Source organism: Hippoglossus stenolepis, chromosome 20 (genome assembly GCF_022539355.2).
Source record: "Hippoglossus stenolepis isolate QCI-W04-F060 chromosome 20, HSTE1.2, whole genome shotgun sequence".
Classification (NCBI taxonomy): Eukaryota; Metazoa; Chordata; class Actinopteri; order Pleuronectiformes; family Pleuronectidae; genus Hippoglossus; species Hippoglossus stenolepis.
The window spans coordinates 18,821,639-18,833,788 of NC_061502.1; the positions used below are offsets into that span (position 1 = coordinate 18,821,639).

At 41.1% G+C, this 12,150-nt stretch overlaps 1 protein-coding gene across 1 annotated transcript in view; it reads left to right on the forward strand.

Moving 5' to 3' along the window:
- fam184ab (family with sequence similarity 184 member Ab) overlaps nt 1-12,050 on the forward strand; it is an 88,056-nt gene extending 76,006 nt beyond the window's left edge. Inside the window, 5 exon segments of the mRNA XM_035144701.2 lie at nt 4,942-5,059; nt 5,792-5,896; nt 7,107-7,215; nt 7,218-7,359; nt 11,062-12,050. Coding sequence (XP_035000592.2) covers nt 4,942-5,059; nt 5,792-5,896; nt 7,107-7,215; nt 7,218-7,359; nt 11,062-11,143 — 556 coding nt within the window. The 3' untranslated portion in view covers nt 11,144-12,050.
- Nucleotides 12,051-12,150: the final 100 nt, after the last annotated feature.

A 12,150-nucleotide genomic window follows, 5' to 3' on the forward strand; every position in this document is an offset into this window, starting at 1 on the left:
CGTTTCCTCTGGGGAGAGAGAACAGGCGTTCACACCTGCTCGAACTCTCCTGGTTCCTGTTTGCTCCTCCGCAGATTTAGCTTTTCATCCAAATCCTCCACCATAATGACGAGGGACCATGAAATGTCTAAAAACAATGCTTTCCCTGTTTGTCACTGCACCGTAGACAATCAGAGCATATTCACACACACATTCAGCCGTTTCTCATACAGGACTATTTTTATTTCCATGTGCGTCAGGTGGAGTATAAATAAGACGGGGGCGTGATGAATTATTTTCTTCTCAGATAATCATATTGCTTGTGTCACACGTTGTAAACCGCGTCACCGTGAAGCACGAAAAAAACTGGCTCAGCATGAAAAGCAGCAGCAGCAGCGAGAGCTTTGCCGCAGACCGAGGCCTCAATCTGCACCTGAGCCAAACTCCTCGGGAAATAATGTATTCCGTTTTTCAAAACAAAGCAAAAAAAACCACAAAGATAACACAACGCCGTGAAATCAGGGGTAAAAATAGAGACGCAACAATCCCAGCATTGTCTCGTCAAGTCGGTTCTATTTATACAGCTTCCAAATCGTGAGAGGAGTTATCTCAGGACACTGAGAGCCGGTCGAAAACATGCTCTGTACAATATGATTTCAACTTGATCTATTATGTTTCCTGTGCATCGGCTCGGTCCTGTTGTGCATCGACATGGCTGCATCACATAAACTGTACAAACGGTTCAGTCTGATGAGCAGAGCCCGACGACTTCATCTGAACTTCGTTGTTTTGTCTTTTTATTCAGTTCAAAACAGTGGAAACCGTCCGTTTGGTTCATTTCACCGAAGTAGAACAAGCGACACATCAGTGACTGTACAAAGTAGAATGAGACATATGATGCTCATGTTTTAATTTGTGTTATATCTTGAAAAGGTTTTTATGCTGTAATGTTCAGAAAACACATCACTTTCTATGATTATCATATATAATCACATACAGGCTGAAACATGGCTCCATGCTACTAGTTCCAATCGAAAACACATTAGTTTAAATTATATTTAATTAATAATTAATGAAACCGTTATTTTCAAAAAAAGACGGATGTTCAGTTACATTAACATCAGTCCACATAGGAAGTCCTGAGCTGAAGAACTTCATAGATAATGTATGGAGACGTTTCCCTTCACGTGAAGTGATATAGAATCTAATTAGTGGGAGGAAATGTGACTTTTACTGCTGCAGAGGAAGCTGAAGATTTATATCAGTGGAAGCTGAACAGAGGTTAGATGTTAGAGGTGTTCATCTCCAGAGAGAACAAAGGGAGACGAGCACATGTTCAGGAGAAGATGGATGCAGCAGGGAAAGAGGACAGAGGTGTTTTCCTGTTTGGCTGCCGAACCACCACAGAGAGTTCTAGAGTTAAAGAGGAGGTGAAGGAAGGAAAAGAGGAGAGGAAGCCTCAGTGCAGCACATGCTGAGACGTGTCTGTGAGTCTGAGACGTGCAGCGAGCGAGCATCCTCCTCACAGCTGACCTCCTTTCACTGTCACTCCGCTGAGAGCAGAGCGCCACCTGCTGCACGGGAGAGGATCTACAGGCAAAGAGACGTTCATCAGCCACATTAATCATCTCACTTACACTTTAGGTCAAATACATTATTATATTACATCACTATGATTAAACAAAGCCTGTTTTAGAACACACAAACCTGAAAATGAGTCTGTGTACTGAAGTGATTATGAGTAACCAGTAAGATAAACCAGCAGATTTGTAAATGACGAGTAAATAAATATAAAGTCCATCACTACTCGGTCAACCTCTTCTTGACTTGAGTCTGAACTCAAAGTGTAAAAAGTATCTGGTCCCAGTTTGAAGGAAAGTTCAGTGAACGATGTTCCAGACTGAACATGACGTCATTGGACTCTGTGCGTTACTTTCACCAGGTTTCTGGGGCAGCTCACTTTTCATGGTCAGCAGTTTTTTGACTTTATCCACTAAATTTAGATTTTCTGGGACTTTCCCCGGAGACGATCCTCTTATCTAATTAATTAAGGCACAGATCTGTCTTAACCACCGGACTCTTTCTGCCTAATTAATCACCGTGGTGACGATAGCCCCCCCCCCAACCCCTGTCCCAACAAACATCTCTCCCTGAGCGGCCACTAAGAACGCCTCGCCATTTAAGCTTCATGAATATATACATGTAAAAGTTTTGTCCAGAGTTTGGGTTTAACGACTCGTCCTCCGAGCAATGAAAGCTGTCTGTGTGGTTGTTTGGGTTTTAGTTGTCACGGCAACTAGGGTTTCAATTTACAGTCACTTCAGTTTGTGTCTGTATCAAACTTCTGGAACCCTGAAAGCTTTTTCAGTCGACTCTTAAATGTCAAATCAGTGCAAAAAGTGCATTAAACTACACATAACCGTAGCATTGATGTTCAGGCTGCAACTAAATATTATTACAACACTTTAATCCGAACTTAGCCCGTGTTTGAGACAAAGGCTGAACAGAGGAGCTGCAGCAATGGACGGTCTGAGGAAAGTGATGTTTTCTGAACATCAGAGCATGAAAACCTTTTACAGTAAGAACACTAATTTAAATAATGGAACAGAATATGTCTCCTTTAAGTCTCACCAGCTTAGAAAGGGCTGTGTGGACACATGTTTCTTCAGAGCAGGTGGTGCAGCCCACGAGCCTCAACTCATCTCGGAGAAGAAAGCGCAGGAACTTTGGGCGACATTGAAGGAAATTTATGGAAGTGAACATCCCTCTTGTTTTTCTCTTTGCCACACAAATCACAAAGCCCCTACAGGGAGGTAGCTGTCTCTGGCAGGTGTAGATAACACTATGCTGCTTTGACAGCCTTTTTAACAGACAGTAAGTTATTGTTTTAGTTGTGTTGTTGTTGTTGTTTTTATGGGATGGACAGTATCACCTGTACCAAGTCTCCTGGAAATCCGTTAAGTAGCTTTTGCGTAATCCCGCCGACAAACAAAGAAACCCACCGACAATGGACATGAAAAGCAAACGTCCTTGGTGAAGGTAGAAAAACAAACATGTTTTTGTAGTGAGTTTTCAGCAGCTTTGAGAGAAGGTGAGTGGAGCGGGAGGAAGTGAAGGTAACTGAGGCATTAACCCGACAGCTTCTCTTCACTGTCACTGTCTTTAGCTCCATTAGATTCCAGCACTGTGAGATTCAAAAGCTGCTTTCAGACACAATCCAGACATTAGGACACTTTCCAGAGGAGCTGTAGGTAATGTTAGTAAATGCTAATAACAGAATCTGTCTCTGGTTCGGTGCAGTAACACTGATGCAGTCACAGATGTGTGTTTGTGGAGTATTTTTACAATAACTTCAAGTGCGGTTCAGCCAATCCCGATAAAACAAACAGAACTATCCGTCTCATACGCTCAAATATTCCTTTTTTCTTTGTTTTTACACAATATCAGTCAGTTTTTGTCAAACCCCAAAGAGCCTCTGAAGCCTGAGCTGCAAAGAATGTTTGACAAACCCAAGGAACCCGATGAATCAGCTGCCGGAGGAGCCGAGAAGGACCAGCACAGCAGCAGACACTGTGCAGATCAGGATGTGTTAGTGTCAGCGAGCAGAGCTTCAGTGGCCGCTCCTGCACATTCCTACTGTTTGAGACCACAGATCATCAGGAAGACAAGCTGCTCGGGAGCTCTTTAAGGGAACTTTGGTTTTCAAACTGTGGCATGAATGTCACATCGGTGCCGCTCGGTGGTCTGCACGCTGGTGCTGAGGGAAGCGAGAGGCTGTGTCAGCTCGCTGGCACACGAGGCCTCAGTTTAACCACAAACAGCTGAACGATGCAGCAACAACATGTGTGATCAGAAGGAACCAGCGTTGTTTTTCTGAGAGGACTCAACTCTGCAGCCAAAAGAAAACAAAGAGACTCCAGACTCCAAAAAACGTCTCACTGAACTAACTTTCTTCTTGTTAAATTTTAACTTGTGTTTTTGTATCTGCAAATATGTTAAAGTCATAAAACTGAGGAGTGAGGGTCAATATATCGATTTCAACCAATACCAGTGCAGTGCCTAAAACTAAAACTCTAAAAGTGACCTGCAGATATTGAGCAGCAGCAAATCAGGAGCTGCTGCTGGACTCAATCTGCAGATTCCTGAGGAAACCGCTGCTTCGTAGATTTAAGATGATCGGTAGCAGCTGATGAGCTCGTCTGGTACAAACCTTTAAAAGATACATTTCTGCTTTTAACTTTTTAAATAGCATTAGTTCTGTGAGATATCTAAATATCTATATCCTATACATATATATCCTACTGTACTATTACAATGTCTAGAAATGAGTCATTTCCCAACAGTGTTATTTCTGATTGGTTGTTTTTTGCTCGGTGATTTTTAGCGAAGTGTTGCATGAGAGAAAATGTCACCGGATGCGAAATGACTCAGAAACGCGGCGATATCTTCGAGGCCAGTCGGAAAATAACAAAAATCCATTATAACGTTTTTGAAAGTTCTCATAACTCACAGAACCCCCCCCTAAAAAACAACAACAACAACCTCCGGATCTCCGGCGCAGCTCGAGATTTTAAATTACAGCCTTTTAATAGTTCTGGCGATGAGAGGAGGAGGAGGAGGAGGAGGAGGAGGAGGAGGGGACGATCACTGATTTTATTGATCACAATAATGAAACCGGAAAAGCCACTAAATCACTCAATGTTTTTCTCCTTGCGGTGCAGACGTTTAATTTTCACAACTCTTCTTCCATCTGGTTCACATTTAATGAGTTTGCTCCCTTTACTTGTATTTATACACACAAACACTGATAAGGCTGCACACACAACACGATAAGATCTGTCTCCTCGTTAAGAGTTTGTCAGTGTTTTCTTAACTTTGCTTTTCTTGACAGACAAATCCCACATGATGGATCTTAAGTGCAGAGTATTCATGTGTTTGTATTTTCTGTGTCTCCTCACACAGGCTGGAGGGATCAGAGGATAAGTTCAGGAACAGAGAGAGTCGTCCTGAAGACCTGCAGATCATCGCAGAGCTGAGAGACATGGTCTCAGAGAGGGAGTCCCTGGTGAAGAAGCTGGTGGTGTGTAGCCAAGCTAAGATAAACTTCATACAGGTTACAAGTGTTAAAGAGAAATGCTCATTCTGCTGTTTATTTTCAGATCTCAGATGTCGTAGCACAAGATGATGTTGTTTTTCTTCAAGTTAATCAAACTTCACCTCTGGGTTGGTTGCAGAAGGTTAATTGTTTATTGAAAAATCTGTTTTTACTGGAGCAACTTGTTGAAATTGTCGACCAAAAGAACTGAAATCATTTTCCTGGCAATATGTTTGGAACGTGTGATGTATTTTGACATCTTGACATAAATGATAATCCGGAAGAAAAGATGCTAGTGAAACAAGACGGGACCCAGGATACAGCCCTGAGGTACACCCCTTGTGATGAAGGTGTTTAATCATTACTCCACCTGAAAGACAGGATGAGGAAACACTCAAGGGTTGTCAGGGACACAGCCGACAGAAGCACAAGGCTACGCTGATCTAATCGTGTTTTAAAGGTGACTTCATAAATCAGCGTACATTTGTCACGGTGGAGTGGAGCGGCCATCAAGGTTTCTGACTCCTGAGCGCGTCGTTGCTTGAGGTAAAAAGTTGAAACTAGAGCGTTTGAAAGTAACTTTAAGTTATAAGAAGAAGAATTTGGACCACGGCGACAGTTCTAATGAATAAGATGAATGTTTTGAAGCATCTTCGTTTAAACCGCAGATGATTTTCAGACAGATTCTCTAATTTTATCGTGTCTCTCCTCCTCCAGGATGATAAGAAGTTCTACCAACTGGAGCTCGTCAACAGGGAGACCAACTTCAACAAAGTGTTCAACGCCAGCCCCAACGTAGGAGTCATCAACCCGCTCATCAAGGTAGGCCGGGACGTCCTGCGACACGCCACACACACACACACACACACACACTCTGATGACTCTACTACACAGGAAAGATGATGTCCACTCCATCTCATCTCATATCCATCTGAGCCATGAATCCTCTTTTACCTGATCCTGTTGGTTGAAGTGAAACGGTCTTTGATTAAATACAAACATGGGACAGATTTTAAATTCACTGATTATATAAAACCAGCAAATGTCTGTGTCCCAAGTACAAATGTAGCTCGATGAGTTTAATCTAAAAAACTAAAGGGGAACTGCTGCTTTCTTGTAAGTCAGTCGAATTTTAAAATTTGTAGAATTTTGTAGTTTCACGAGCTTTAAAGCCCCTGAAGACTTCACTATATCTGTAAAACTTTAAATATTCGTAATTTATTTCGCAACAAAATTACATTTCTATGCGTATATCATTAAATATATCATCGTACATTTTTGGGGTAATTTGAACTGTGAATGTGATTTTTTTCGTCAGCGGCCAAATCTTCCAACAAATGTCCCACAAAATACAGAAATCTCTCTCGAAATAACCCAAACTGTTCGTGTCGGATCTCATCACTTGGTCAAGAAGCTGATTGATAAGAAAAACGTTCAGGGTCTTTAAAGCTCCCAGTGCACTATGGGTAACATGATGTTTCAGTCTCCACCGTATGTCTGAGTCGAATGGTGCATGGTCAGTATCTAACTGTTGACGCCACCTCTCCTGTTCTATAACTTCCTGTATTTTGGTTCTTGCCGTCACATGTATTCTTTCCACATATGTGTATATGTGTGTTCACCGCATTTTATTTGTGTGCGTTAATGTGCGCGTGATTCTTCCTCTGACGTTTTTCCCTCCTGCTTTCCTTTGCTTTCCAAGCCATTTGTTGGTGTGAGATGTTTCCTGCTCTGACACATCTCTTCTCATCTGAGTTTCCATTCTGCTCAGGTGCTTAAAGACTGAGCGACGCCAGCGTTCAGCCGCTCACTCTGCTCTGATCCACGTATAAACCAAGTTAGCTCGCCGCTCGTTTCCTGTCTCACGCCGTCTGGACTGTTCCGACCTCTCGAGCTCTCCCTCTTCTCCATTCGCCCTTTACTTCCTCCATTTCTTCTTATCCTTTGTTATTATTTTTATTTTAAACTTCCCTTTTTCTCCTTTTTTTGACCCTCGTGCCCCTCCCTCCTTTTCTTTTTTGTTCCTGTGTAGCAAAAGAAAAAGAATGAGAAAACCGCAGCCAGCAGATTGAGCAGCTCTCCTAATCTCAGGGCTCTGGAGGCGGCGGGCATGGGCGTGGGCGTGGTGGGTACCGGGAGCGGGCGCCCCCAGCCCCGCCCCCGCCCCCGGCCCAGCCCGGCCGTCTAGAGCCCATCCCCAACTCCCCCCTCCACCACCTTGAGTTCAACTCCAACAAACCTCTTCCCCCGCCGACCCCTCCCACCGAACCCAAGAAGTTCATGAGGTGAGACCTTTTCAGCCCCGACGGGCAGCGAGCGGGTCGATCCATGCATCAATCATCCAGTTAATTAGAGAATCCTGCGGGTTCGAGCGCTGAAAGCACTTTTATGAACTCGGTTTTATCATCGGAGTCAAACCTTGATCGTAGAAGTTTTATACTCGGGGCCTCAAAGTAACAAAACCTTCTGACTGAAAGAAATAACATCTGATGTTTAACTTTTTTATCTTCCTGCCTAGTCGGGCGCCGTCAGAAACCATAAGGAGCTTGAGTTCACGATCATCAGGAGCCGACGAGTCTTCAAACGCTCTCACATGTTGTAAATGAACATGAACAAACACACTCTGGGGTTTCACCTCAAACTCTGCGTCTCACACACGAAAGCAGTTTCTCTTCTATAGGAAGACAAACGTCTGTTTACGCAGCTGAAATCACAATTATCAAAAGTCAGATTTATCAGCTAGCTAACTAATTAAGCAGATGTTATCTTCCTGGGTTGGTCAAACATATTATCTCTGACTGGCTGTTTTATGTTTAACATAAGAATCTTGTAAAAGGGTAAAATACACATGATGGCAACATGTATAATAAGATTCAGGGTAAAGCTAAATGTTTAGCATCCTCCACAGTTCATGATTTCACTGTAGAGTTAGAAGTAAGATTTATTGCTCATATTCTAAAACTATAGAGAAACAAATGCTAATGATGTACAAATATAACGCTATCTGAAATTTCAAACGGGAGAACAGGAAAAACAAACTATTTAATTTAATCAGTTTATATCTTTTGCACTTATATTTATTTTGCATTTTAAAAAATGTCCAGCATCCAAACATACTTTTATGAGCTTCGACTTCCACATGTCACAGTTGCAAAGCTGTTTGAAAGCACATCTTCCTGCTGAGTCATCGCAGCTCTGTCATGATAAATATGTAGAACCTGAACATTAACACGAGAGTTTCATGTGCGACTGAAGCTCCAAACAATGGCCTTGGAATACAAAAGGGGCATGATTTTACTTTCTGTTCTTCCTCTGTCGGTCTGACCGTGTTCCGTGCGCATGCTTGTTTCCCCTTTTTCTGTTCAGGACGTTGTTGTTTGTATTTGTCGTAACTTTGTTGTTGTTGTTTTTTGTTGTCATCCTCATCTTCATCTGAATTTCAGCATGTTGCACACGCTGCACTCTTCCTCCTCGAGGCCGAATGGGATTTATCATTTATCAAAGTAAATAAAGGGTTTTTTGTCGTGAGAACTTCCAGTGACGTAGATATCGTCTCTTGCTATCGTGGACAGTCCTCTCTTTGTGTGGTGGTGTTTTATTTTGAAACCTCAACAGCTGCTTCTCTGATTGGTCCCCGTGGTCTGAAGTGACGGGATGAGGAATTATCTAACATGCTTCTCACATGAATACATGCAGTGTGTGTGTGTATTTGCATGCAGGGAAGTGTGTTTTTTAAAAGCACTGTTCTTTACAGCATGTCTGAGTGTGTGTGTGTGTGTGTGTGTGTGTGTGAGAGCATGTTCTGGATATTTTTTAATCCATTGTGCTGCATGTGAGACGGGACGGCTGCTCTGTTGTGGTGGGACCTGCTTCTTACACCACGACACACACACACACGTTCATAAAGATCCTGGTTTTCTGAAGAACACACGTTAATACACACCAGTGACGGGATGAGGATGTCCCAGTTCTGCTCCGACAAACATTTCCAGTCTGACCTGTCGCTCCAACACTGACCCTGTTTCTGCTGAGTCATCAGCATTTTGTAAATCTGATCCTTTCAAAACGTTTAAACTGGAAAAAGCTTTAATTTGATGACGGTTCGTAGATAAATATTAGATTTAAGGCCCAGATTGTGTGAAACTGTAAATAAACCGTCCACTGTCCAGAAATGAATCCAAAATATCCAGAATACAAACGCAGCATATAAGAGACTAATTTGATTCACTGATAAACTGGTTTATATTAAGGTTATAAAAACACCTACTTGTCTGAGATTATCACCCAAATCAAATTTTACTTGTTTTTCAGTGAATATCAGGACTTTATAAAATGCAGTATTGTTATTTAATAGCAAACAAAATCAGCAGATGTGCTGTGGTGTAGAAATGTTGTATTAAAGTAGTGAATATATTACAGTTAATGTCTTATAGACTAAAAACAGTGGCCGTGTTCAGCGTAAACATCGTTTATCAGACGGAACATATAGAAGAGAAGCATTCTGGGAAATAAAGAGATAAGATAAAGAGACATAACACTAAAGACTGTGAATATTACCCTGAGGTTAAGGGACTGTTTGTATGGGAAGGGGCCAATTAGGGAAGTGGTTCCAGTGGTTGTTTGTTGTGATGGATGCTCACGCTCAAACTAATTAGTTTAGAAAGTTTGGGAAGCTTCTTCTTTCCTCCCACTGAGGATTAGAGTCGGTTAAAGCTGCAGCTTCATGTCAGGTTCCTCTGGTTATGAGAGAGAAACATTTTGTTTACTGATGATGCTGCTGTTGTTGTGAGTTTAGATCCAGAAACACACAGAAGAGAGGATCCTTAAAACACTGAATAAGACTCATCACATGCTAATATGGAAAATACAACATGTCAGGTTGTAATGTGAGTTAAAGCATATTTGTAAAATACAAAATGAACAAGTACAAACTTTCTTGAGTAAACAACAGTTTTTATATTCACGTCACATCAAATCTTCTCCTTAGAAACAAACTTTGGGAAAAGCTCAGGTTCTTTTCTTTCATTTAATCACATCACATGGTTTTAACTCTGCAGATGAAGTTTGATCAGATCATGAAAAGTGATGGAAATCGATGTTGAAATAAAACATCACTTTACGTCACCTCTCTAATAAACAAAATGACCAAGCAGGAGAAAACTAAATGAAAGAGTCGACTCCTACTGACGATCAAATATAAAACCATGAGCCACAGGTTTAAAGAATTAAATGATGACGTCGCAGGTTTGGAAACAAACAATAACTCGATTTATTGTTAGAAAACGTTTGAATCCAAACATGAGTGTAAACGTGACTCAGTGTTTGTGCTCTAATCTGCCGTGTGAATCTGCTGCCTCCTAGTGGACAGACAGCTCCTTCATATATTGAGATCCTGCTCATCTTCAGGAATCTGTTAAAGACTGAACTTTAACTAAATCCAAATATAAAAGTGGACTGTGTTTTTTATACGGAAAATCAAACCAAACTTTACTTATACAGAACTTTACGACAAATCAAAAGCAACTCACAGAGCTTTACAGGTGATCGAGGAAACAAAGGATCTTAACATGAATAAAACATTTGGATTTAATGACCAAGAAGCACTGGAACCTGATCTTTGTGACAGAAGCATAAAAACACACAGATGAGATAAAACTAGAAATACACAGTGTAAAGATCCTCTGATACAAGTCCTTCAAAATATTACTTAAATAAACACAGTGCTGTTTAAGTATCAAAAGTAAAAATACTTCTTGTGTAGGAATATCGCCTTTAATTTAAAATAAACAATATATAAATAAATACAAGAGCTTCAATATTATATTTCAGTACATCACTTGATTACCAAGTTTCTTTTTACTGCTGCATAATATTCATCTTATCTTTCAGTTATATGTGAAATGAAACTGTGGATTATTCCCTGACTTTTCTTTCCCTTCCTTTATTTCTTGAATTGTTTTCCTTCCTGCTGCGCTCCCGTCCCGAAGCCCTCCTGAAACTAAGGACGCCACCATCGACTCCCCGGACGCTCAGCGCCAGGAGTGGTTCGCTCAATACTTTTCCTTTTGATTGACCACGAACCTGCAAACACGAGGATTCAGCATGTCGACCCAACTTAAGAAAAAAAGAGAATAAAAAACAGAAAAAAAAATGAGAAAAACTGTTAAAACTATTTGTTCTTTATTGTCATTGGTTTGGGATCAATTCACTTTGGATTCAGTCAACGGAAGCTGTGAGAGGAGGAGTGATGATTGATCATCGATCTGCCAATGACACGCTCAGAACCTGATGTCATTCGTTTTCACGCTGGTAGAAGTGAGGATTCCACTTCCTGTGGTTGGCTGAGGTGAAGGTGAATTGAACCTGACGTCATCACTGATCTGATTCAACTGCTTGATTCTATCTGATTGTTTCACTGTGGACGAGTTTCTCTCTTAGTTACAGTGACATCAGTACGTTCGATGTTTATTTCATTTCTTTACTTCTCAACTTATTTTGCAGTTTCTTTTGGACTAGAGAATAAAACGAGTGGTGCATCATCATGCTGCTAATTGCCATTGTTGGACTACAGTAAGAAGTATATATATATATATAGATATATATATAAAAAGAAATCTATGGTAGGTTATTGTGCTCTCTTCGTACGTGGGCCAACTGCATACAGCCTGTCAGAGCTGGACGGCTGATCCAGGACCAGCTCGCCTCCTCATTCACGGCGACATTTCACACGGGCCTGACCCTGGATCAGCTGCGGAGCTCTGACCTGCTCCATGAGTTAGGACGAAACCATCATGGCCAGTTTGTTACAGCTGCATAGAAGTTTCAGCAGATTTTGGTAGAATATTAAAACCTGTTTGTATGGTTGTCTGTCTCAACACAGATATAATGATGTCTCACCAATTTTAAAAACAAAAATAGCATATTTTATATTTATATTATAATGTGTATGCTTAATAAATAATTATTGTGACATTTTCCCGTGTTTGCTCGTCATTTATTGGGATGAAAGTGACAAATATTTGAGTTTATCTACAGCTACAATGATTATTCAATTAATCTCATTTATCAAGAAACAG